We start from the raw sequence: 27387 nt of genomic DNA on the forward strand, positions 1-27387 counted from the left end.
GGAGCTTTGTGGCTAGACGGGGCTGGGACTCTGGTGTCCTGGCCTGGCTCTGGGAGGGGAAGGGAGCCTAAGTGTTGGGGGCACTGGGAGTCAGGATTTGTAGGTTCTATTTATGTCTCTGCCACTGACCTTAAGTGACCCCCAGCCCGGCTTCCTCTCCCATCCTATGTCTTTGGGACAGTCTGTGTGGGTGCAGCACCCGACACAATGGGGCCCCAGTCTCATCTATGCCAGGCTGCTGAGCCCATCAGTCTGATCTGGGATAGCAGGAACATTAGGCTGCTAGACCCATTTTTCTGAGCTAGGGCAGGAGAATACCGGGCTGGCTCTGTCTGACTCCCAGCTATCCATCTCCCTGTTCCCCATCCAGCGAGGATGCCATGCGGTGAGGGACGGGAGGAACTGCTTCCCAGCAATCAGTATTCCAGAGCTGGCTGCTCGGATCATGCTCAGCGTGTCGGAATTAGCATAACAAAGACTTGGACAGGGACCCCGGGGCAGGGAATCAATCAGAGCCCTGGCACAGCAGCAGGAATGGCAATGTGGAAGCACTGCATACACTCTGCAGATACCCCCTGCAATCACACAGTGAGCCCCTCTCACATGGATCCAGCTGTGTCTAATGCCTCCCCCTTCCTGCAGCCAGCTATGTCTGATCATCCCTTCTCCTGCAGCAGCTATGTCTAATCCCTTCCCCCGCAGCCAGCTGTGTCTAATCCTCACCCAGCAGTCAGCTGTCTGATCATCCCCCCCTCAGCTATTGGGTCTATTTCTCACCCCCATGCCACTGCACTCAGCCAGCTGTGACTGATCCTCCCCCCCCCCACCCGCAGCCAGCTGTGTCTGATCACCTCTCCCCAGCACACAGCCAGCTGTGACTGATCCCCCCCACCTAGCTGTGACTGATCCCCCACCCACAGCCAGCTGTGTCTGATCTCCCCTCTCCCCCTGCACACAGCCAGCTGTGACTGATTGCCCCCACCCGCAGCCAGCTGTGTCTGATCTCCCCTCCTCACTGCACACAGACTAATCCTTACTCTGCAGTCAGCTGTCTGATCATCCCACTCTTAGTCAACTGGGTGTTCTGTTCCTCACTCCCCTTCCCCCTCACCCACACTGCACACAGCCAGCTGTGCTGTCTGATAGCTCCTCCCCCGCACAGCCAACTGTCCCAACTCCTCCACAGCTGTGTCTAATCGCCTCTTCCCCAGCCAGCTGTCTCTTCCCCCTCCAGCCCTGCAAACAGCCACCTGTGTGTGATCATTTCCCCTCCCCTCACAGAATCCTTGCCTCTTCTGCAGCCAGCTGTTCTGGTCCACCCCCACCCATCTGTATCACTACAATCTTCTTCCTCCATTTAACTTCCAGCTAGGTACCCTCTCTCCTTCCTGCCCTTCAGAAAGGCAGACCCCCCTGTTCTGAATAGCAGGGGTCATCCAGGAGCCCCGATCCCAAAAGCCATTTGCTTGAAGGCAAATCCTGAGAGGATTTTAGGGGGCTGGCACTGGGCTCCTCTTTACAGAGTGTGGCCAGGAAGGGCAGGTGAGATTTGGACACAGAAGGGGTGGGGCATATGCAGGCCTTTGGGGGATTCCTCACCTCAGCTGTTCCTTAACTCTCCCAATCTGGCTTCCCTTGGAGCTAATGGCAGATGCAGCAGTCCCTCTCCTCCCCCCTCCGCCCCCAAGGTCTCTCCTCCACAGCACACTCATGCCTCCAAGGGCTCTCTGCCTCGAGTGCTCTCAATCAGGTCCTCCTGGGGCGAGTGCTCTCAATCAGGTCCTCCAGGGCTCTTGAGCCCTTCCCCGTGGGCCACTGGCCGCTTGAAATAGCGACTGAGGTGGCAAAAGGTGTATGGCAAGTGGCATGGTGATCCAATTCCCCAGCAAAGCAGTGCTGGGCCTGTCTAGTGGGGGGGCCTAGAGAGTTCTGGGCAGTCAGGAGGGGGATGCTCTCCTTTGCAACCAGTCTGCATGAGGCATTGCGCTGCAAGGAGAGGGGTGGGAGGCCAGCAGAAGGTGCTGGCAGGCTGGTGCAAGGCATAGGGTAGGGGCTCAGTGGAGACATTCTGTTGCAGGCAGTGCTGGGGGCTTGGCTGCAGGGCTCACCAGTTCCTTGCACTCAATGCACCTAAAGCTATGAGTGGAGACTACTTTTGTGGTGCTATGCTGCCTCTGGGGAAGGGTCTGCAACTGGTGCCCATGCGGGCCATAGCAAGAGGACTGGGACGTACCAATGAAGAGCAATAGGGGAAGTATGCCCTGCTTCTGCCAGCATGTGTCAGAGACCAATGGAGCAGCCTTGAAAAGCAGCAGCCTCTTTTCATAACAGAGCAGAGTCCTTGCTGGAGGGGGCAGCTGCCATTCTACTAGACCTACAACAGTATGTGCCTCCAGGTGCAACTGGGAATTGAGTCCTGGAGTCCTAACTCTCAGCCCTCTGCTCTAACCACTAGACTCACTGTCCTCAGAACTAGGACAGAACCTCGAGGCATTGACTCCCAGCCTCTGTTTCTCTCTGTGCCTCCAGCTTGTGAGCTCTTTGGGGGCAGAAACCGTCTCTCACTATGGCTGTGTCTACATTGGCATGATTTTGTGTAAATGCAGCCACTTTTGCGCAAAATCTTGCTGCCTGTCTACACTGGCGGGGAATTCTTGCGCAAGAACACTGACGATCTAATGTGTGAAATAGGGTAGGGGCTCAGTGGAGCGCAAGAACTGTAATGCTCCTGCTCAGGAATAAGCCCTCTTGCACAACTGTTCTTGGCTAAAATGGCCATCGGAGCTTTCTTGCGCAAGAGAACGTCTACACCGGCACGGATGCTCTTGCGCAAAGGCACATGCCAGTGTAGATGCTCTCTTGTGCAAATACTTTAACGCAAGAACTTTTGCGTTAAAGTATTTGCGCAAGATCATGCCAATGTAGACGTAGCCTATGTGTCTGGGCAGAGCTGAAATTGGTTGGAGGGGTGTTTGTGCAGTGCCTGGCTGAATAGGTCTCCAATCTCAGGTGGGGGTCTGCGCAATACCTGGCTCAATGGGACCCCACTCTGTGATGGGGTCTGTGTGCTGTCCAGTGCAACATGGATCCTGAATGTCAGGCAGTCTGTGCAGCGTGCGGCATGATAGGAACCATGGCCTTTGTTGGAGGGGTTGTTGCTGTGCCCAGCCATAAGGCAGTGCCTGTGCCTGTCACTACACAGTAACACTGTAGCATTCCCCCCACTGATCTCTAGTCTCAGTGCCAGTAGTGCGGTGTCCAATTCTGGCCCCTTATTACAGCCATAAATCCCTTCCTAGTGCTGTCTCCCTGCAAGATGGAGGAGCAATGGATGCATGTTGTCCAATTGCAAACCAGCACTACAGCCAGTGGTCACTGGAGCACTAAGGGCATCATCCCTCTAGGTCCAGCCTAGAAAGTCCTGATGCCAGGACCCCACACTGAGTATCCCCATCTCTCCAGCCCTGGGAGACTCTCAAACCAGGGATCCCAAATTCTGCTCTGAGCCTCCCTACTCCTAAAGAGGAGGGAGTTGGTGAGCACCCAGGACGGATGAACTCCTGGGGTCTGGGATGGGGACCTGTTCGTACCCTGCTCCTTATAGTGGACTGAGCAAAGGACTCCTGGGTTCTATCCCCAGCTCTTGGAAGGAAATGGTGTCCAGTGAGTTGAGCAGGGGGGCTGGGAGCTAGTTTTCTGGGTTCCGTTCCCTCTGCCCAGCTCACTCTCGTCTGTGGTGGAGCTGAGCCACTAACCCTCCATTGTGCCTCAGGTCCCTCCTCTTTCCCCTGGGGCAGAGAATGCTTGCAGGAGGGGCGCCTGGGTGCCTGAGCACAGAAAAACCCACCGCAAATAGAATCCCCTTCAAACCCACTGTGTTTCATCTCTGAGTCATCCCCTCTCCTGAAACTTACCCCCCAGCCTCTCTCTCAAGGATGGGAAATCAGGCTGGTCTAATTACTGCTATGGTTGCCATGGCAACAGGAAGATGACTTTGTCAGCGATTTTTATTTTTCATACACATGGGCGTGAGGAGGAAGAAAAATCTTGTGGCTGCTGCAGCAGCGGTGGCTGGAGAGAGTGACCCCAGAGGTGAATAACAACACTGCATCCTGATCCAGGCAGCAATGGCGTGGCCTCTTCTTCCTCCTCTGGACCCTTGCCCATCCAGCCATCCTCCGGCTGGCCCTCCCTTCTCCAGGCCCAGGCTCTGCACCCTTACACCTTTCTCCAGACCCTACCCTCCACCCCTGATCACAGGCTTGGCCACACATCCATCCTCACCATCCCATTCCCACTCCCTCTCCATATTCAGGTCAAGCCCACCCCATCGATCCTTCCCTGCCTCACATCCCTCATCCTCCTCCAGCCCCCTGCCTTAGGCCCTGCCCACCCCGCACTAGGCTCTGCCTATCTCCCCTCCATCTTCCTCCCTCCCCTGCTCATCCGCCTTCATCCTCTTCTCAGCCCCGTGGCCTTTCCTACCCCCCCGCAGCCCATTTCCTCCCCAGTTGTGTGACATTGATGTAAATGCCTCCCCAGAATTTGAGGGTTTTAAATCCAGTTCCCCCATTCTGCTCCAGCCCTTCTGCCTCCACCCTGACTGTTCCATTGTGACTGCAGGGATTGCCCTCATCCCGCCCAAAGGATGCAGTTACCTGCCCTCTGCTGTGCCCTTGCTTGACTTGGGAGTAGTCTCAGGAGATGCCCGCTCAGGGAGCAGGACTACAGGGCTGTGATGTATGGCTACTGTATGCTGGCTTGGCAGGGGGATGGCACTGGCTTACCAAGAGCCGTGGGTATCAAGCTTGTATGTTTTTCTAACAGATGTGCTCTAGTTCACCCAGCAATGAATTTACTGAAGTGTTATACAGGAGACTTTGCAGGTCAGACTAGATGATCACAATGGTCCCTTCTGGCCTTCGACTCTATGAATCAGGCTTTGCAAGATGAACCTTTGTCTGGCTGATTGTTCCAGCTGGTCAGGAACACTCTGATGAAATGTTTCATTGCCAAAAGCACCCATTCGTCAAAACTGAACATGTCCCTGAGGCATGGGAGGCTCTGGCAAATTCCCCAACTTGAGAAAATTTCAGAAACACGCTTCAAAATTGTTGACACTTTTGAAATGAAAAGATTAGGAGGGTTGGCTCAAACGAATTTCCCTTTCAAAATTAACTTAATTCAGACCACAAGCTAAAAAGGAGAAGGAAAACAGATCAAAACCACAGGGTCACAGGGCTGCGAGGGACCCCAGGTCACCAAGTCCAGACTCTGCTATTACAGACATTTCTGGCAGAGAATCAGAAAGATAAGTTCCGTCTTCAAATAGGAGAACCACACACCACCTGCAAGGCTTCTCCCAGACCCTCCTTCCTCTGATGGGCCATTTCCATTTCCTCAACTGGAAGGTTCCCCTCATCTGTGCAAACTATCCACATTTTGACGTTTTGTCTGGGGACAAATGTACATGATCGCTAAAAGATGGAAGCTGTTTCCTGCCCAGCGTGACAGGACAGATTGGTTTGTGTCACTAGTGCAGAGGTGGAGAACATAAGGCCAGATGCAGTCCCTGGCTTGCCTGAATCCAGCCCCCAAGGCTCAGGGTTCCCACCCCAGCATTCCTTCCTTCCCGTGCTGGTGCTCCAGCTCCTCCCCTCCCCTCCCCTCCCCTCCCCTCCCCCGCACTTGCCCACAGGGCTGGAGCACACAAAATCTACTAGTCTGGGGGCCAGTAGACTCTGGCGTGCGAGGGGAATGCGGGGAGTATCTTTTTCCTCATTCGGGGCCACATCAATGAGGATTTGTGGGTTTTTTGGTTTTTTTTTTTTGCTTCTCACCTGTGTGTGGCCTCTGATGGATTTTTCTGTGGGTCAATGGCCCCTGACCCCAAAAAGGTTCCCCACCCCTGCACTAGTGGGTTGGCCAGCAATTGGGAATGGGAAGAGAACAGTTCCAGTGAGCCACATCTCCCCAAATGCTCCCAGCTTGCTAAGGGACAACATGCCAGGGCTATTTCCATTGAGGGTTCTGGTTCGAGTCTTCCACTTGTCTGGTGTGACTAGAACAGACCTGGGAGAACAAAGGGGGACCAAATCATGCTACAGAGTGTGCATCTGGAGACGCCACCCCTGCCTAGTTTGTCCTCTGGGGGTGCAGGGGCTGGTAGTGATTTGTATGTGTGGATTCTCTTAAACTGGAACCAGTGTCCCCACAAAAAATTAATCAGGACTAGCTAGTCCACTTTCAGTTCATCCACTCCCTCAATCTGGTTTAGCATTCCTGTGTAGACATGTTCAAGCTAGACAGAAAACATCCTTTGACTCAGACACATGGAGCTTCCTGTTAGCTGCACTCCATTTTGGTTTCCGAATGCTGTGTGGGTGTTGTGAATCTTTGTCCCCAGATTCCCATGGAAGCATCTGAGGAGGAAACTGGTTCATCTGCAGGGGTGCTCCTATGAACGTGGGAGAGCTGCAAAATCCCCCTCCTCCAGGAGAGGTAAAGGATGGGTGAGACCTAGCTCATGACGGAGAGTGACAAAGTAGGAATTTTCTCTAACAGTTTTATGAAGCCTATGCATGCCTCAGTTTCCTCAATATTTTGTATGGCTACCCAATGGGGAAGAGCACACTACTTGCTCTCAAAGCAGGCTCAGAGTCACAGGTATGAATGTCACCCTCCTTTCTGATTCTGAATGAGTCATTAAAGAGAGACTGGCCAGGAACCAACCCCAAATCAATAGCAAATCCAAGATGAATGATCACCAGGCCCTTAACACCTACAGCAGCCAAGGACCTGGAGGGGGATGGATTTCCCCACTTCTCTGCAGGGAAGCTGAGCCCATATCCCAACTGGAGAATAAAGATCAGGAGGAGGAGCTGTGGGAGAAGTGTGGCTAGTGGAGGAAACTGGCAGCTCCCACCTGGGAGCAGACAGAGGCAGGCAGATAGTCAAAACCTGACCCTGGGGCTCACTACAGCTTGGCCAGGCTCTGGGCTGAGCAGAACGGACTGTGCTTTAACCTTCAGCTCTCCGTGCTAAGCCACGACTACCACTCCATCCAATGTTCCCTCTATTTTTTTTCCATCCATGCATGGAATAAATTTCGTTATGTGCACCCAGGCATGTGAGGATGTGCACAACCAATAGGAACACACGTAGCTGGCTGTGAGCACTGGGCGCTCTGCTAATCAGCTGGGCGGCATTTGACTCTCTGCTGGATGGCCACCCAAGTGCTCGGCTTACAGGAAACACCATCCCTAATAAACCATCTGCCCTGGAGATGCTGCTCGAGGGTCACCAGAAATGCCGGCTGAGGGGCATCAGTCCCTGAGGGTGGACGAGGCTCTGCCAGGAGCCCGTCTCAGCTGGACTCGTTGGGCAGAGCTGAGGGGAAACAGGAGGGCTGGACCCCAGAGGGAGAGTCTCCGCATGAGAGGGGAGGCTGTGTGGCCTGTGCTGGAGGAAGTGAGTCTCCAAGGGTATGTCTACACTACCCCGCTAGTTCGAACTAGCGGGGTAATGTAGGCATACCGCACTTGCAAATGAAGCCCGGGATTTGAATTTCCCGGGCTTCATTTGCATAAGCGGGGAGCCGCCATTTTTAAAACCCCGCTCATTCGAACCCCGTGCAGCGCGGCTACACGGGGCACGAACTAGGCAGTTCGAACTAGGCTTCCTATTCCGAACTACCATTACTCCTCATTCCACGAGGAGTAACGGTAGTTCGAACTAGGGAGCATAGTTTGAACTACCTAGTTCGAGCCCCGTGTAGCCGCGCTGCACGGGGTTCGAACGAGCGGGGATTTAAAAATGGCGGCGCCCCGCTTATGCAAATGAAGCCCGGGAAATTCAAATCCCGGGCTTCATTTGCAAGTGCAGTATGCCTACATTACCCCGCTAGTTCGAACTAGCGGGGTAGTGTAGACATACCCCAAGAGATTGTTCCAAAGCCCAGAGCATAGCCCCGAGTCTGTAGATTCATGGGGGCACTTAGAGGCCAGGTAGGGGGACAGGAATGCAGGGAGCCCTGCAACTGTTTGAGGACAGGAGACTGGACCCCACAGGCTTCCCCTGGCATCTCACTTGTCCCCCTGCCTTTCCTGGGAGATACCAGCTCAAGGGATACAGGCTACAGGGCCTACTTACGATAGGAGAGCCAGGCTGCAAAGGCTCTAGGCAGCCCCTCCCCAAAACCCAGCATCTTGCATGTCCCTGGCCTTACCAGGGAGGTGCCAGCTATCAGGGAGCCCAAGGGATGGAGATACAGGACTTAGCCAGGACAGAAGAGCTAGCCGTACCCATCCCTCCCTGTATCTTGCCTACCTCCCTAAATCCCCACTCAGCTGCCCTAGTTACCAGACCCCCATACACCTTCCCATCTCTCCTCCCTCAGGTACCAGACTCCTTATCTTTCCAGACCCCCCACCTTCCCCATGCCTGAGTACCAGACCTCCCCTCACCTTCCCATCTCCCCTCGCCAGGCATCAACCCCCCCCCTTCCTATCACCCTGCCCCCAGGCACCAGACCCCCCCTCACCCTCCTATTTCCCCTCCCCCAGGCACCAGACCCCCCCTCACCTTCCCATCACCCTGCCCCCAGGCACCAGACCCCCCCTCACCTTCCCATCACCCTGTCCCCAGGCACCAGACCCCCCCCCTCCCCTCCTCCCTGCCCACAAGTACCAGACCTCCCCTCACCTTCCCATCTCCCCTCCTCAGGCATCAATCCCCCCCACCTTCCTATCACCCTGTCCCCAGGCACCAGACCCCCCCCTTCCCTCCCCATCTCCCTGCCCACGAGTACCAGACCTCCCCTCACCTTCCCATCTCCCCTCCTCAGGCATCAACCCCCCCCCCCTTCCTATCACCCTGTCCCCAGGCACCAGACTTCCCCTCACCTTCCCATCACCCTGCCCCCAGGCGGCAGACCCCCCCCTCACCTTCCCATCTCCTCTGCCCTGGTTACCAGGACCCCTTCACCTTCCCATCTCCCCTCCCACCACTCACCTGGGTTATGCTGTCACGCATAGTGGGAGAGCGGCCGCGCCGCGTGGTGGTGGTAGCCATGGTGGTGGTGGTTTCCATGATGGTGGTGGACATGTCAGCCAGCAGGGTAGTGGCCGTGGTCTCGGTGGTCATGACGGAGGGCACCTCGCCCACCAACCGCAGGTTCCCCTCCACCCACACGTTGGGGTCACTCTCGGCCGCCAGGGACAGAACTTTGAGCCCGTTGTAGTAGAGCCCCGAGATCTGGCCCTGGAAGGGGCGGCCTTGATCTCGGCCCCCAATCTTGATGGCAGCCTGGCTGTTAAATATTGTCAGCTGTCGACCTGCCAAGATGGGGTGTGGGGAAGGGAGAAAGGGGATGGATGAGTTCCAAGGGGGGATGGAGTCGCAGGGTGGGAGTAGAGGGGAGGGAAGAATAAACAGAGAAAGAAAAATCCTGAGTGAATTGCAGCTCAGGAGAGGCAGAGCTCAGCCAGCCAAGGGACCCTGTGTCAGTCCCCCAGCCACTGCCCTGACTGGGGTCCACAGCAACACCCGCCCCCCCCCCTTCGTTCTCACTTTCTCCTTCCACTTCACTCCCTGCCAGCCACTTGGGACTCTGCACTGGCTCCTAATACACCACACATGGCTTTGGTCTGTCACAGCCCTCCAACCACCCATCTCCTTCCATCTCTAGCCCTCAACCCCCTTCCCCCAACCTCTCCCAGCCACACCCCCTTCTTCTATCCCCTCCAGCTCCCTCCCCTCTCATCTGTCCCTCCACTCATAGGCAACAGCTTCTGCTCCAGCTGAGGAATGCTCGGGCCTCACCTCCTGCTCTGCTCAAGGCCCCATCCTCACCCCACTCCACCCCTTCCCTAAAGCCCTTCCACCTCCTCTTGTCCCAGCTTTGCCCTCACCCCATCCCCAATCTACCCCTTCCCCCAAGCCCAGCCCTGCCTATACCTGCCCCTGCTCAGCTTCCTCCTCAACACTCCCAGAGCTTCTTGAACACCACAAGTCAGCCCCTCCAGCCCCTACTCCTCCTCCCCGCCTCTCACTCTCTCTGTCCACCCCCAACCTTCTCTTCCCTTTCTCTGCCCCCAAACCACTCCCTCCATCCCCCACCCTTCCAACCCAACCTTCCACCGCCAGACCAGTCCCCCTACATCCCCTGTCCCTCCATCTGTGCCCACATCCCTCACACCTTTACGTGTCCAACATCCCTGAACACTGCTCCATCTATCCCCCCAGCCCTGCATCCTTCCATCTCCTCCATCCCTACCCTGGCTCCACCCATCCATCCCCACACTCACTCCCCTGTCTAGCTACCTTCCCTCCATTCTGCCCCCCTTGGGACCCATTTGGCATTCACAGACCCTGCATGGAACAGAAACAGAGTGAGCCGAGGAGGAGAGAGAGATGTGCAGCACAGAGAGGTACTGGGCATAACACAGGCCTTGGAACTGTTAGGTCCCCTCTGACTGATAATGCGACTCAGGGCCCTTCCCCTCCAGGGGGCACCAGCTCTAATCCAGCCGCAGTGTGGGTGGTGCAGAGGGGTAATGAGTGACTCATGGGGGTAGAGAACAAGACTCAAGGCTTCCCCCCTGTAGGGGTGCTGGCTCTAGTCTGGCCAGCCGAGGAAGGAATGTGCAGGGTGAAGGAGCCGTTTTGGGGCAGATGGGGGTATAAGCTGGTTGGCCCAGGGGTGCACATCTTCTGAGCTGTGCAGCCCCTCCCCCATGTCTAGCAGAAGGCTGCAGTGCAGCTGAGGGGGAAGGAGCCAGACTGAGAGGAGGGTGGACATATGAGGAGTAGAGGGCCAGAGAGGGGTATGTGTCTGCGGGGGAGGTCTGTGTGGGGAGGAGCTGGGGAGGGTGTGTGTCTATGGAGGGAGGAGTTGGGGAGGGCTGTGTGGGGAAGGGCGTGTGTCTATGGAGGGAGGGGTTGGGGAGGGCTGTGTGGGGAAGGGCTGGGGAGGGTGTGTGTCTATGGAGGGAGGGGTTGGGGAGGGCTGTGTGGGGAAGGGCTGGGGAGGGTGTGTGTCTATGGAGGGAGGGGTTGGGGAGGGCTGTGTGGGGAAGGGCTGGGGAGGGTGTGTGTCTATGGAGGGAGGGGTTGGGGAGGGCTGTGTGGGAAGGGCTGGGGAGGGTGTGTGTCTATGGAGGGAGGGGTTGGGGAGGGCTGTGTGGGGAAGGGCTGGGGAGGGTGTGTGTCTATGGAGGGAGGGGTTGGGGAGGGCTGTGTGGGAAGGGCTGGGGAGGGTGTGTGTCTATGGAGGGAGGGGTTGGGGAGGGCTGTGTGGGGAAGGGCTGGGGAGGGTGTGTGTCTATGGAGGGAGGGGTTGGGGAGGGCTGTGTGGGGAAGGGCTGGGGAGGGTGTGTGTCTATGGAGGGAGGGGTTGGGGAGGGCTGTGTGGGGAAGGGCTGGGGAGGGTGTGTGTCTATGGAGGGAGGGGTTGGGGAGGGCTGTGTGGGGAAGGGCTGGGGAGGGTGTGTGTCTATGGAGGGAGGGGTTGGGGAGGGCTGTGTGGGGAAGGGCTGGGGAGGGTGTGTGTCTATGGAGGGAGGGGTTGGGGAGGGCTGTGTGGGAAGGGCTGGGGAGGGTGTGTGTCTATGGAGGGAGGGGTTGGGGAGGGCTGTGTGGGGAAGGGCTGGGGAGGGTGTGTGTCTATGGAGGGAGGGGTTGGGGAGGGCTGTGTGGGGAAGGGCTGGGGAGGGTGTGTGTCTATGGAGGGAGGGGTTGGGGAGGGCTGTGTGGGGAAGGGCTGGGGAGGGTGTGTGTCTATGGAGGGAGGGGTTGGGGAGGGCTGTGTGGGGAAGGGCTGGGGAGGGTGTGTGTCTATGGAGGGAGGGGTTGGGGAGGGCTGTGTGGGGAAGGGCTGGGGAGGGTGTGTGTCTATGGAGGGAGGGGTTGGGGAGGGCTGTGTGGGGAAGGGCTGGGGAGGGTGTGTGTCTATGGAGGGAGGGGTTGGGGAGGGCTGTGTGGGAAGGGCTGGGGAGGGTGTGTGTCTATGGAGGGAGGGGTTGGGGAGGGCTGTGTGGGGAAGGGCTGGGGAGGGTGTGTGTCTATGGAGGGAGGGGTTGGGGAGGGCTGTGTGGGGAAGGGCTGGGGAGGGTGTGTGTCTATGGAGGGAGGGGTTGGGGAGGGCTGTGTGGGGAAGGGCTGGGGAGGGTGTGTGTCTATGGAGGGAGGGGTTGGGGAGGGCTGTGTGGGAAGGGCTGGGGAGGGTGTGTGTCTATGGAGGGAGGGGTTGGGGAGGGCTGTGTGGGAAGGGCTGGGGAGGGTGTGTGTCTATGGAGGGAGGGGTTGGGGAGGGCTGTGTGGGAAGGGCTGGGGAGGGTGTGTGTCTATGGAGGGAGGGGTTGGGGAGGGCTGTGTGGGGAAGGGCTGGGGAGGGTGTGTGTCTATGGAGGGAGGGGTTGGGGAGGGCTGTGTGGGGAAGGGCTGGGGAGGGTGTGTGTCTATGGAGGGAGGGGTTGGGGAGGGCTGTGTGGGGAAGGGCTGGGGAGGGTGTGTGTCTATGGAGGGAGGGGTTGGGGAGGGCTGTGTGGGGAAGGGCTGGGGAGGGTGTGTGTCTATGGAGGGAGGGGTTGGGGAGGGCTGTGTGGGAAGGGCTGGGGAGGGTGTGTGTCTATGGAGGGAGGGGTTGGGGAGGGCTGTGTGGGGAAGGGCTGGGGAGGGTGTGTGTCTATGGAGGGAGGGGTTGGGGAGGGCTGTGTGGGGAAGGGCTGGGGAGGGTGTGTGTCTATGGAGGGAGGGGTTGGGGAGGGCTGTGTGGGAAGGGCTGGGGAGGGTGTGTGTCTATGGAGGGAGGGGTTGGGGAGGGCTGTGTGGGGAAGGGCTGGGGAGGGTGTGTGTCTATGGAGGGAGGGGTTGGGGAGGGCTGTGTGGGGAAGGGCTGGGGAGGGTGTGTGTCTATGGAGGGAGGGGTTGGGGAGGGCTGTGTGGGGAAGGGCTGGGGAGGGTGTGTGTCTATGGAGGGAGGGGTTGGGGAGGGCTGTGTGGGGAAGGGCTGGGGAGGGTGTGTGTCTATGGAGGGAGGGGTTGGGGAGGGCTGTGTGGGAAGGGCTGGGGAGGGTGTGTGTCTATGGAGGGAGGGGTTGGGGAGGGCTGTGTGGGGAAGGGCTGGGGAGGGTGTGTGTCTATGGAGGGAGGGGTTGGGGAGGGCTGTGTGGGGAAGGGCTGGGGAGGGTGTGTGTCTATGGAGGGAGGGGTTGGGGAGGGCTGTGTGGGAAGGGCTGGGGAGGGTGTGTGTCTATGGAGGGAGGGGTTGGGGAGGGCTGTGTGGGAAGGGCTGGGGAGGGTGTGTGTCTATGGAGGGAGGGGTTGGGGAGGGCTGTGTGGGGAAGGGCTGGGGAGGGTGTGTGTCTATGGAGGGAGGGGTTGGGGAGGGCTGTGTGGGGAAGGGCTGGGGAGGGTGTGTGTCTATGGAGGGAGGGGTTGGGGAGGGCTGTGTGGGGAAGGGCTGGGGAGGGTGTGTGTCTATGGAGGGAGGGGTTGGGGAGGGCTGTGTGGGGAAGGGCTGGGGAGGGTGTGTGTCTATGGAGGGAGGGGTTGGGGAGGGCTGTGTGGGGAAGGGCTGGGGAGGGTGTGTGTCTATGGAGGGAGGGGTTGGGGAGGGCTGTGTGGGAAGGGCTGGGGAGGGTGTGTGTCTATGGAGGGAGGGGTTGGGGAGGTCTGTGTGGGGAAGGGCTGGGGAGGGTGTGTGTCTATGGAGGGAGGGGTTGGGGAGGGCTGTGTGGGAAGGGCTGGGGAGGGTGTGTGTCTATGGAGGGAGGAGTTGGGGAGGTCTGTGTGGGGAAGGGCTGGGGAGGGTGTGTGTCTATGGAGGGAGGGGTTGGGGAGGTCTGTGTGGGAAGGGCTGGGGAGGGTGTGTGTCTATGGAGGGAGGGGTTGGGGAGGGCTGTGTGGGGAAGGGCTGGGGAGGGTGTGTGTCTATGGAGGGAGGGGTTGGGGAGGGCTGTGTGGGAAGGGCTGGGGAGGGTGTGTGTCTATGGAGGGAGGGGTTGGGGAGGGCTGTGTGGGGAAGGGCTGGGGAGGGTGTGTGTCTATGGAGGGAGGGGTTGGGGAGGGCTGTGTGGGGAAGGGCTGGGGAGGGTGTGTGTCTATGGAGGGAGGGGTTGGGGAGGGCTGTGTGGGAAGGGCTGGGGAGGGTGTGTGTCTATGGAGGGAGGGGTTGGGGAGGGCTGTGTGGGGAAGGGCTGGGGAGGGTGTGTGTCTATGGGGGCATGGGTGAACCTAAGGCTGGGGTAACAAGCTCCCAGCTCCACCCTTTCTGCCCAGGGGCACGTGGGAGTCAAACACTCCCCCTGCCCACTACAGGGGATGCCACCCCATGCCCAGTGGGCAGCATTCAGCCCCAGCCTTCCTCAGCCTCCGCGGGAGTGGCAGAGGGGAGGCAGTGCAGGCAGCTCAGGCCCCAGCCTCAGCCTTCCCTGGCCCTGACAGGAGCACAATGAGGGAGGGCAGGCAGCTCACAGCTCACAGCCTTCCCTGGAGCACAGGGAAGGAGGGCCTCTGGTCCTTGATGGTGTGCACGCCCCTGGCTATAGAGGGCACATGGCAGGTGGTTCCTCTGGCCCCAGAATGCAGGCAGCACCTGATCCCAGCCACGAAGCGCTGGCAGCACGGCCCCAGCCTCACTGAAGCCCAGTTAACCCCAGAAAACTGGGGGAGGCCCACTGAATGGGGTGGAGGCTAGGGGCGGAGTATGGGTGGGGCTGGGCTGGCAGTGGGGGAAGGCATAGCCTTCCATCTCTTATAACTGCTGCCCATGGCTGGGGAGTTGTCTGTGGGGAAGGTTATGTATCTGTGGGAGGAGGGGATGGGGAATCGTATATCTGGGGGAAGTACAGGGGAGGTTTATGTGGAGAATGGCTGGGGAAGGGGGCATCTATGGGGGCAGGGTTTGCAGAGGTGTGTGGGGAAGGGCTGGCAAAATGTTCCTTGGGAGGGGCAGAGCCCTTGGGGTGCTGAGGTACACAACTGGCTGAAGGGAACAGAGGGACCCCCATTATCAACAGCGGGATCCTGGCCTAGCTGCCCACAGTGCCTGGCACAGGCAGGTGCTCACTGGGATGTGTTGGGGAGTGGGGGATGAGCACCAGCAGCTGATTCAAAGCTGGGGGCCACATGTGGGGACCAAAGCAGTGCCACTGAATCAATCTGCCGTCGAACCTGCCCCTGCCTCCCCTCTCATTAGCCACGTCCCAGCTGCCATCCAGGTGGCGCAGAGCAGTTTAGAAAGCAAATCCTGGCCAACTCCCTCCCCCTCGCTGCCACGCTCTCTCCTCGCTCCCTCCCTCCTTCAAAGGCGCCTTTTAAAAAAGAGAAGAGACTGTTAAAGGGACCTTCTGTTGTGAGCAAAACCGACTCCAGATGGCTCCTACTGAACCGTTATCAGCTGGTTAACGCTCTGTCTTTACAACAGCTTCGGCTTTGGATGAATACTCTGGAAATCGGCAGGTTTTTAACCCTCTGAGTTTCAGCTTCTTGGGTTTTTTAGAAAACAGGATTATTTTTGTTTTAATTTTCTTTTGCTTGGGGTTAAGAAATCGGTAGCACAAAACTGCCTGGACTCCTGCCACTCCTCTGTTTTCCCTGCGTTTGGGGGACTTTAGCACATTAATTAGTTTTCACTCTCGTTAGGTGGATTTTTTTTTTGGTTTGTTGCTTATTTAAAGAGATTATTTGTTATGTGATTTATTTGCCACCTGGATTTTTAAGGGCCTACACACGGACGCGTGCACACACCCACAATACTGCCCTGTATCAAATTTGTCTTGGATTCCTTCCCTGCAAGCCTCCCCACCCCATTGCTCTTGTGGGAGGTGTGAGGCCTGGCAAAGTTGTGAGGCTGCGGGTTAACAAACTCCTGCCGCTTGCAAAGAGAGCTTCACCAAACTTGTTATGCTTGTGAGTGCCCACGATTACCAAGCTCATGATGCTTGTGAAAAGGGGAAGCGTCAGCTTATCTGTGAGGCACAAGACCCTTGTGGAGGCAAATGCACATTTATTGGGGCTTAGTTTAAATCCAGCCTACTTGCCAGCAGGAGGAGGGTGTGTGTGTTCGTGTCTCAGGGGAATGAGCAAGCCAGCCTAATGGAGCAGCTGGTGCTACCCCACTGGCTGAAAAGTCTCCAGGGAAGCATTATTCTGAGGCAGACCTACTTGTCTCTCTGCTATCCCCCATCTCCTCCTGTGTTTTATTCCTCAGGGAAGCTGATGCAGACAATCTGTCCAGGATACTTGCTCCTTATCGCGCACAAGCAGTGTCCTTGGGCCCAGCCCCCAATCTCCAAAAGATCAGCAGTGCCGAAAGCCAGGCCTCCAAGGAAGAGGGACAGAAGCTCACTAGTGGGTGTTCTCCCCTCGCACTCCAGGCTGGTGGCAAAGGTTCAAGTAGCAAGCCAGGAAGCTGAACCGCGGCGGATCCCTGCTTGGAATCAGCCCCCATAAGCTGGGGCTTTTCTCCAATTTCTGGGCTCCTGGTTTGAGTGAGGGCTGGGGCAACATGGCTGGTTTTGGACTGCAGAAGCAGAGCCACCCATGGCACAGCCCAGAAATCAGGAGCTGGGAAGTTAGAGCTGTCAGATTCAGTCTCTTAGCTCCACAAAGGGGTGGCCTGGGGAAACTAGGCTGCCCACAAAGACGTCTCCCCATAAACCGACAGGCATAGGGCATGTAGCACTGCTGGGGAAAGGGCAGGTCTCTCCTCAATGCCTTTCTTTCCAGCAAAGCCCATCCCAGGGTTTGCACTTCCAGGCTGGGCCCTGGTTAGTGTGGCAAGTTGAAAGACCAGGTCTACCTTGAGGGCAGCAGGCACCAGGCTGGGACAGGGTTGGGAATGGCTTGGTGCTGAAAGGGTGGGAGAAGCTGTTGGCTAGGGGTGTGTGTTGGGAGAGATGGGTCCAGCCAGATGCATTGCCTGGTGAATAATAGATAAACCGAGAGTGTGTGTGTATGGGGCATGCATGAATCTGTGGGGGATGGATGTGAGGACAGATGGAAGTAAGAGTGAGAGTAGGGATGGTTTCGTGTATGGGGCTATGAATGGGGAAGGGTGGGAGGGTGCGTATGGAGATGGATGGAAAGGTGTACATGTACGGGGATGGAAGAAATGTAGGTACGTGAAAACAGATGGAAGGGTGTGCGTGCGGAGGGAAGGAAGGATGTGTAGGGGGACCGATGGATGGAGGGGTGCATGGGGTGATGCATGGATGGATGGGAAGGTGTGTATGGGAATGGATGGAAGGGTGGAGAAGGAAAGAACGAAAGAAGGAAGAATGTGGAAACAGATGGAAGACGGTGTGTGTGGATGGACAGGTGTGGGAGGAACGGATGGAAGTGTGGATGTAGGGATGGAAGGGACGACGTGTATGCAGACAAATGGATGGATGGATGTCTGTGAGTATGGATGTGTATGTAAATATGGGTATGTCTACACTACCACCCTAGTTCGAACTAGGGTGGGTAATGTAGTCATACGAACTTGCAAATGAAGCCCAGGATTTGAATTTCCCGGGCTTCATTTGCATGTTGCCGGGCGCCGCCATTTTAAAATGTCCGCTAGTGCGGACTCCGTGCCCGTGGCTACACGCGGCACGAACTAGATAGTTTGGAATAGGAAGCCTATTCCAAACTATCTAGATCATGCCGTGTGTAGCCGCGGGCACGGAGTCTGCACTAGCGGACATTTAAAAATGGCAGCGCCCGGCAACATGCAAATGAAGCCCGGGAAATTCAAATCCCGGGCTTCATTTGCAAGTTCGTATGAGTACATTAACCACCTTAGTTCAAACTAGAGTGGTAGTGTAGACATACCCTGCGTGTGGGGGATGGATGGAAGGTGATATGTGAAGAAGCAAGGAAATAAGGTGTGTGAGGATGGATGGATGGAAGTGTGGGGGTGATGGGTAGAAGGATGTGTGGGGGTGAATGGAAGGAAGAGGGTGTGTGAAGATGCAAGGAAGGGGGTATGTTGGGATGGGTGGATAGAAGGGGTGTTTGGGGACAGATGGACAGGAGGTGTGGGGACGGAAGGAAGGAAGGTGTGTGAGGGGATGGAAGGGAGTGTAAATGGTTCTTTAGGAAGGGATTGTGGGGGTGAATGGAAGGAAGAGGGTATGTGGGATGAACAGGAGGAAGGGGTGTATGAGATTGGCTGGGTGCATGTGGGGAAGAATGGAAGGAAGGGGGTGTGCGGGGATGTATGGATGGAAGGGGTGCTGGGGTACTGAAGAAAGGAAGGGAGTGTCTGGATGGAAGGAAACAGGTGTGATGGGGATGGATGGGTTTGTGGGGCCAGAAAGAAGGAAAGGTGTGTGGGGGGATGGATGAAAGGGTGTGTGGAGAGACAGATGCAAATATGTGTGGGAATGGCTTTTAGGAAGGGGTGTATGGGGTTGAAGGAAGGAAGGGGTGTGTGGGGATGAATAGAAGGAAGGAGAATGTGTGGAGATGGATGGAATGTGTGTGTGTGTGGACAGTTGGATGTGTTCAGGGAAGGATAGATGGAAGAGGATATGGGGGGATGGAAGGAAGGAAGAGGAAGTATGTGGATGGAAAGAGAGATGGAAGAGGTGGGGGGGATGGGAGGTAGTGGGTGTGGGGATAAGATGGATGGAAGGGAGGATGGTGGGACATAAAGAAGGAAGGGGATGTGTGGGGACGGATGGATGGAAGGGGGTGGGTGGAGACAGACAGCTGGAAATAGGTAAGTTCACCATTGAGGTTGTTGTGCACATGGCAGGAGAAGTTGCCAGCACCCCTTCACCCTAGCAGGGGAAACTCAAAGCTGGCGGCTTCCCCTCCCCACCTCGATGCTCTGCACTGAATTTGCACAGAAGCAGCCTCCCATTGACAACGCTTGTGTTGATCTAGGATGAGAAGGGTCTCGTCTAGATCTCAAGTCTAGACTGTTTGGAACATTTGGGGGGGCGAAAGGGGGATGAGATTTGGTGCCAAGTCCGTTTGGCACTTTTGGTCGGTGCTAAGGATGTTAAGAAGCAGGAAACTGACTAATTGTGTAGGAGATACAATTTGTATCAACTACACGATTAGCTGATATGGGGAGGTGCTCTGTCCTGGCTCGCCCCAGGTCCAGGAGCTACCCTGCAGCAGCTCTGCAGTTTAATGTAGTAGGAGCTGGGTGTGCAGGCAGCCCAGCTCTTACTACATTCAACTGCAGAGCTGCATTGGGGGTAGGTCTTAGTCCAGCAGCCCCTGACCGCAGGGGGTCCCAGATCCTTGATGGGAGCCCCTGCAGACCAGGGCTGCTGCCACGAAGACGCCCCTGTCTGTGGTGACCAGGGCTGGTCACAAACAGAGGCTGCTCCAGCACTGCTTGCAGTGAGTCTGGGTCTGGGTCTACCACAGGCAGAGGCTGCTTCGTGGCAGCCTCCCTTGCCTCTCCACCCTGGCACCACAGAGACGGTGCTAGGGGAACTGGCTTTTTAGTCAGCCACCCCCAGTACTGGCTCCTGCTTCCCTGCCACCTTGCAGAGGCAGCACGGGGGAGGGAAAGTGAGTAGTCGAGCAGTTGACTCAACTACCCGATAAGCCTAGGCCAGTGTTTCTCAACCAGTAGTACGAGTACCCTTAGTACTCAAGAGATGTCCGAGGGGTACGTCAACACAACTCAAATTCGGAGAAAACTGATCTTTTGTTTTAAGTCTTACAGCATTTTATTATTTTTGTACTTTTTACACCCAAAAATTTCATCCCCCACTCGGCTATGATTAAGATGTTTAAACAAATGTGTTGCAAAGGTAGAAAAAAAAGTTGTGTATCTGAAAACTGTAGGTACTGGGGGTACTTATACTTTTTCTTTGAAAAAGGGGCACTATATAAAAAAAGGTTGAGAAACACTGGCCTAGGCTCCTCAACTAGTCACTTACATCCCTAGTTGGTGCTGCCCATGACCGCAACTGTATAAATGGAAGCATACTATTTTTAACAGCGTGAGTAGCTGGGAGGGAAGGAGGCACATCCCCTCTCCAAATGAAGGCTGTTCAACTGTTTTAACAGGCTTGGCTCTTCCCAAGGGGTCAGCAGCTTAGAACCCGTTATGAGAGTGCCCCGAAAGGGCGATGCCTGTACATAAGCAGCTAGGTAATGTGCAGGTAAGTGTCACTCAAGAACCCACTGCAGTGCTCCTCAAGGGACTGAAAGTCGGCTGTTAGAAGGAGGCGGGTCACTGCTTTGATGTGGCCGAGTGGGGGCCCACTCAAGGGCTGTGTGTATGCTCATACAAATGCCAAGCTCCACTTCAGAATTTTCAAGTGTTTTACATTTACAGATGAGGAAACTGAGGCACAGAAAGGCAGACTTGCCCAAAGGTGCCCTGCAGCAGAATCAAGAAGAGAACCCAGGTGTCCCCAGAACAAGGTCTGCACTCTCCACTGGGCCACAGCTGGAGCCCAAGAGGACGTGTCCTTAATGGGAGGTCTAGCTGCTCTGGGCTTCATGCCTCATCTGATAGCTGGCAGATAAGGAGCTAAGCAGCAGGCTGGGAAGGCACAGAATGCTTGTGAGCTCAGTGATTTTGGGGGGGAATCCGTGTGTTAGTTTAACCCTGCTGGACGTGGCACAACTGAGGGCACAGTATTTCAAAAGAGCAGGATATTCCATCCCGCAAAACAAGTGAGATTTTGACTATTTTTCTATCCCTTGGCAGACCGAAAAGCCCAGTTTCCCAACTTTCCTCCAGATGAAATACCCTCCAAGTTGCTTACAATGGCACCGGACTAGTAGGCTGACGAAATGGCATTTCATAACCATCTTCTGAGCAGCTCCAGGGGGCAGGTGATCAGCCCAGATCCAGATGAGATTTTCCACAGTGCCGTTGCTCTTGTTGTCCTGAGGGGGCATGTGGCCAGTGTGCCAAATCTAGAGCAAGCTCCTTCCCTCATGCCCGCTGTCACTTGAAGCAAACCCAGGAGTCTGCCAGTCCCACCTGCCTGACCTGGCCGCTTCCCCAGCACAGCCCATTAGAGCTTTAACCCTTTGAGCACTGGTGCTGAGTCTTACCAGTAGGCAGGACAGTGTGAAAGCATGGCAGATGACTACCTCCTTCATGGCTACTCCTCACTAGCCACTGAGTGCCAGCCAGGGTCTCAAATGTTGGGAGCCTGACTCCAGGGGCCTCTCCAAGAAACCTCAAAGCCCACTAAGGAGCCGGGAGAAACTGGACTCCTCTATTTTAGGGTGTAAAGGGGATCTGAGCTTTGGAAGAATCCTGCTTTGATTTGTGGGTGCCAGTCACTTGGAATCCCAGCCTTGGGATGGCTGGGAAGCTATCGCCTGCTTCCATGTCAAGTATGTTCAGTGCTTAAAGAGCCCATGATGCGTCCTGCAGTGGGGACCGTCTACAAGGAGGCACTCCAACTCCTGCGACAGCTTTTGAACCTAGGGGCCCTTGTGTTTGTAAGATGGTCGTTTCAAATTCACCCTGTCCCCAGCACATGTGCTGCCCCCAAGGGCAAAATCAATTACACTTAGTCATCAAAGGGCTAAAGAGACTGTGGTTCAGAGTCCCTCCTGACATAGCTTTCAGCTGTGCTGTTTTCAGCAGAGGGGATTGAGCCATTCAATTCTCATTCATTTAGAGGGGATGCCTTGACACCCTTGGGCATCTTTGCAATGCTCAGCACTGGTGTTAAAAATAAACTGTAACTTAAAAAAAAGCCCTTGCTGGAGTATTTCTGGGATAATTATTATTTTTGAAGGATTCCACTGAAAACATTGGGCTCAATTAGTCTTTCACTTACACTAGTTTAAAACAGGATTAGATCTCAGCAGTGACACCTCTTGAGATATTACCATGATATCTGGCGTTTCTCCTGAAAGCCCCAGCTCCAGGAATCATGGGATTAGTTGAGAATTTCATATTCTTAAAAAAATAGTTTGATCTCTTCTTATTTTATTTCTTTATTACTTAGTTTTCCTCCACAGATCTCAAAGCATTTTACAACAGAGAGTCTTATCCCTACTTTACAGAAGGGAAAACTGAAGCACGGCAGGCCAGTAGCAGAGCTAGGAATAGAACCCAGACATCCTGAGTCCTAATCCAGTAGGATGGATTGCTTGGCTGCATGAAAAAAAAAATCTAAAAGAGCTGCAAAGTGTGAGTTCTACAGGCTCAAAACACAGAAGGCGAACAAACAAAAATCCCAAATTTCTCATTTAAAACAATGATGGTTTCAAAGCCAATATCATTATTTCTGAACCCTCCAAACTGTCAATACTGTATTTTAGCACCACAACATGCAGCCAGATTTTGAAAAGAAGTGAGTATACTGGGCTTAGATTGGGAGCTGTCTGAGACAGGGACAGTCTCTTGGTTATATGTTTGTACACTGCCTTGTACAATGTGACATCCTGGTCCATGACTGGGGGCTCTTAGGAGCCACAGCAGTACAAATAATTCATAGATTTATGGATTTCTAGGCCAGAAGGGACCATTAGATCATCTCTGCTGTCTTGTCTAACACAGGCCAGAGAATGTTGTTGAGTTAACCCTGCAAAGTTTCCAATCACTTGTGTTTGACTAAAGTATCTTCCAGAGAGGCAGCCAGCTTAGTGTGGAGATGGAGACTCTACCTCTGCCCTGGTGGGTTTGTTCCAATGCTTAATATCCTTCTCTGGGAAAAATGTGCTGCTTGTTTCTCAATGGAATGTGTCTGGCTTTAATTTCCAGTCACTGGTTCTGCCTCTTTCCAAGAGCTCTTTAGTACCCAGGATTTGTTCCCAGTGAACCATAACTAAGTCACCTCTTCCTCTTCTTTTGGATAAGCTAAACAGTCGTAACATCTCTCACTATCCAGCATTTTTTTCCTCAGGCCACATGTAACTTTTGCTGCTTTTCTCTGTACAGTGAACCCTCGTTTATCGCGGTAGATAGGTTCCAAACCCGACCGCGATAGTTGAAAATCCGCGAAGTAGGGACATGTATATTTAACATGTATACAGCGAGCCCTCGCTACTTCGCGGTTCGACCATCGCGGATTCACGTATATACATAATGTAATGAAAAAAGTCCGCGAAGTCGTGAATCCGCGATGGTCGAACCGCGAAGTAGCGAGGGTTCACTGTACCCTCTTTGCTTTTTCCAACATCTTTTGTCTATGGAGAGCACCAGAGCTGGACATAGGATTTCTGATGATTGCAAATGAAGTCACTGGTAGTAAGTGAGAGGAAAATTGAGCCCAAGATAATAAAAGACAACCTAGTGAGCTGACCCTGTTGCTCTTTCTTCATGCAAATGTTGCAGCCTGGGGCTAGCCCTGAAGGTGAAAATGAATAAAAACAATAGTGAAACTAACTAGAAATCCAGGCTTGAAACTGACCAGTCTCTTTTCCTAGATTGAAGTGCCAAGTACAAAATAAAGTTAACCATAGGACATCAATGATGAAATCAGATATAATAAACATATCTCCTCCCCCATCCCCGCAAGATTTAAGAATGCTCTACAAAAATGGAAAATGTAATCTTTCTTTAGATGACAGTATCCATTTAAGCACAGATCTGATGAACCTCCTCTTGCTTATTTCTTTTTAAAAACAACCCATCCCAAACACTTTTAAATTAATACAGTGTGGTTTAGTCCTAAAGGGTGAAATTCACCCTTGCTAATGAATCACTTAAATCCAACTGAGTGGAGCAGATGTCTTGTGCTGGATTTCTGCACCAAGGTGAATGTCGCCCACAAAACAGCTCTACTTGGCAGAAGTTTCCATTCTACTTGGACGGGTATCTCAGCTGGTGTAAACTGCCATAGCTCCATTTACATCTGCTGAGGATCAGAGTTTAAAATTGAAAAAGTTCTTAAAAACTTAACAAGTCCTAGACTCCCAGATCTCTTGTGGTGGGATGTTCATCTCATTGATTGTGATTGTGAGCGTGTGCGTGTGCGTGTGTGTGGATAAGGTAAGAGAAAGTTTAAAATCAGTTTAAAATTCCAAATATAATCCAGATGAAAAAATTTAGCATCCGAAGTGGAAAATCAACACATAAAAAGCCCATACTACTCAAAGGGTTAAATCTTGTTTTGCTATTTTTTTTGGTTCATCCAGGTACATATAGATATATAAATCTCTTGGTTTTTGTTTTAAATAAATTAAACTTGTTAAAGTCCCTTTAACTGATTTGTTTTGGTTGTTGGTTGTTTAAACAATCAAGTTACAGACATTAAAAGATACATTTAGATGCTTATCCCAGTTAGAAAAACGTGCTAAGAATTGGTTATTAAAAGACATTTTGAATTTATAGGTTTAAAATACATTACAAGACTGGTTTAGCGTTTGGTTTGTGTTAAAATCATATTATTAGCTGGTTAAAAGAAGATTTAAAATTACTTTTTTGTTTTGCTTTTTCCCCAACTGAGTTTAAGCATTAAAGGTACAGAGCTCAGCCCAGAGGTAGAACAGGGCCCCATGCTATGAAAAGTCGAGTCAGTTACAAAGCTGGTGAAAAGAACCTGGAATTCTAGGATTTGAATTACAGGGTGAAGTGTTGGCTCCATTATAGTCAACAGTTAAATGCCCTTCACTGTCTCAACTTGGCAAGACTGGTGGCATGGTTTAGGGGTAGGGCCCAGGAGTAGAACTTAGGACTTCTGGGTTCTATTCTGGGCTCTGTGGCTGAGGTCTCTGTGCCTCTCATTCCTCTTGGCCTTTTTTGACTATAAACTCTCTGTGAGGGGAATCATGTGTCCTGCAGTGCCTGGCACTGCTCTCAGTCAGGTTCCCTGGGAGCCAGTGAAAAATAACTCACAATCAAATCTGTCATTCTGACCTCTGCAGTGGAGGTGGGAGAACCTCCCTGTATCGTGCCTTCACCATTCTGTGGGAGAAATAGCAAACCCTCTCTGTCACTTGTACTGCCCCCCCCCCTTGTCTCTCTGAGTCACTGGCTCCATCTGTTTGCTGATCTGCAGTATTTAGTCTTCTGCAACTCACAAGTGCCTGGAATCCTAAAGAGTTAGGGTTGCTTAAAATAATTAGTAGCAATGAGTCCCACAGGCTAATTCCACCGACTTCCTCCAAGGGCCACAAGTCCCAGGTGCTAACCCTGATAACCTCTGTAGGAGCTCAGAGTCCCAGAGGCTAACCCCAGTCTCCCTTCATTTATAGGACACTAATACTGTTACATAAGTCTGTAACCCAAACCTAGGACATCTAGAGCTGGGGGACGGATGGGCTGCATCTGTCAGAACCAACCGAGCCATATAAAGTTCTCGGCGACCATTGAAATCATGCATCCACCTTTTGCCATTCAAATCCCACCACAAATGTTTAAATGAGCTCTCCAGACAAGATGCTTTCTAAAGAGGAGGTGGGGGAGAATGTTGGGACAGCAGTGGGAGAGCTCTGCACCTTTAAATCTTTTTTATTAATTAACCGCAATTAATTATCGTTAATTACCTTTGTCGAGTAGCCACTCATCTACTACTCGACCGAGCCGATACGGAATTCTCTGCCTAGCAATCGCCAGCCGCTCATTATCACTGTTCCCTTTAAAGAGTTTAGAGAAGAGATTTGCAGACGGTTAAAATAAAAAAAATAAAAAGATAAAATCAAATAAGAGAGAGAGAGACATATCACACCATCTGGAAGGTCAAAGGTCAGAGGTTAGCATGTTTAGAGAGGTCAAATAATGGTTAAGCGTTGGATCAAAATTAGCTGGCTTGGGGGCTGTTTGGTTGATGGTTTAGTCGATTTAGGCAGCACAGAGAGCTATTTACACAGTTTAGTAGAGTTTAGGTGTTAGGTGCGCGGCTGGATGTTAAGCGGATTTATGCAGCATTTAGGAGGAGAAAGCTCCAGTGCAGTTTGGGGTTTAAAACTGACTTTTATCAACCTTTAGACCCTACCAAATAAAATAAAATCCTGAAAACACAGTGACACATGGCCCTTTTGCCACCTCGGATAGAAGACAGGTTTTCTGTGCACCAGTTTCTCGTTCTAGTTTTCTTTGCCAAGCTTCTCTGCCCAACTCCCCCCGCACCCTTCCCCATTGCATAAGGCACACAAACAAGGTCTCATTCATCCCCCACCCCCATCCCATTTCACATTTGTCTCTGAAAATCCAGATTGGCAGTATCAAAAATGTCCCCAAAAGGCATTAAAACCTGGGCAAGCCTTCCCGTTTTGTTACAGCGAAGAAGAGGGGGATCTCTCTCTCACACCTGCATTACCAAGGAGGGTGTAGATGCTACTAGAGTGCAAGCTCAGTGTTTGTACAGTGCCCAGAACAACAGGGCCCCTGACCTCACCAAACCTTTGACTGGAATAGAAATGATCCTTGTGTTTTTTCCTTTACACTTCACACAAATGAGCTGGTTAGCTAATTTCCAAGTGACAGGGTTCTGGAATTGGCATCACACACAAACCACAGGTTAGGAGGAAAGGAAGCTGCTGTGTTACTGCAATAGTTGAGGCCAAGGGACAGAAGAGTTCAGCCTTGGGTAACACATCTGCCTTTTTCTAATCATTGGGATTCCCTGTTGGGTTGCAATGGGGGGCTCGTGCAAGTGCTTAGCACAGTGGGAGCACCAATCTCAGTCGGGGTCTCTAGGTACTACTGGAATGCAATCAAATAATTGTACAGGCGGGGAAACCAAAGCACAGAGTGATTATGGGGCAGATTTTCAAAAGTCAGTGTAAGCCACTGGCCTGGGTCTGATGTGCAGAGACAGTGAACTTGTTACAGCCCAGCTAGGGAGCTTTGGGTAGGTCTACACAGCAGCGTTATTTGAGAATAACTGATGTTATTCCAAAATAACACTGTGCGCATCTATACTACAAGCCTTTATGTCGACATCATGTGGAGCTGAAGGACTTCTTACTCCGACTCATGGTAACCCTCATTTCACAAGAAGTAAGGGAAGTCCAAGCAAGAGTGTTCTCCCTTTGACTCCTTGCTGTGTAGTTAACGCCAAAAGCCGAATTAAGCTATTTTGACTTAAGCTGTGCAATTGACGTAGCTGAAGTTGCATCGCTTTATTCGACTTTAGCCCTGCTGTGTAGATGTACTCTTTGGGTTTTTAGCTCAATCTGTACAGACTTTAGCTGATTTGATCTCTGGTGTCAGCATTGAGCAAGCCTCAGCACTCCAAAGAACTTGGCATGCTGGAAGCTGGTCGCTTGGGGAAATCAGGCCATTCAGCATCACAGCAGAAGCAGCTGTGAAACCTGGCCCCTACTGTGCATGACAAGTGAGGGCCTAGTGATTTGCCCCAGATCACAGAGTGTGTCTGTGGCAGAGGCTGGAATGGAGTCCTGGGCTCTCTGGAGAATCAGGTCATGTATGACTTGCTCAAGATCACACTGGAGAGCGGTGGTAGAATGGAACCCAGATGTCCTGAGCCCCAGGACCAAACCCTCAGA

At 53.6% G+C, this 27387-nt stretch overlaps 1 protein-coding gene across 29 annotated transcripts in view; it reads right to left on the minus strand.

Annotated features, from left to right (window-relative positions):
• NRXN2 (neurexin 2) overlaps window positions 1–27387 on the minus strand; it is a 354461-nt gene that overhangs the window by 19188 nt on the left and 307886 nt on the right. For 21 of the 29 annotated variants that reach the window (XM_075939213.1, XM_075939211.1, XM_075939210.1 and 18 more), the window contains 2 exons: window positions 25423–25512; window positions 9013–9335 (listed from right to left, as the gene is read on the minus strand). In XM_075939213.1, the coding sequence (XP_075795328.1) occupies window positions 9013–9335; window positions 25423–25512 (413 nt within the window). The remainder of the gene's footprint in view (window positions 1–9012; window positions 9336–25422; window positions 25513–27387) is intronic. The other 8 variants (XM_075939216.1, XM_075939215.1, XM_075939214.1 and 5 more) reach the window with 1 other exon arrangement.

Source organism: Pelodiscus sinensis, chromosome 11 (assembly GCF_049634645.1).
Source record: "Pelodiscus sinensis isolate JC-2024 chromosome 11, ASM4963464v1, whole genome shotgun sequence".
NCBI classification, from domain to species: Eukaryota; Metazoa; Chordata; order Testudines; family Trionychidae; genus Pelodiscus; species Pelodiscus sinensis.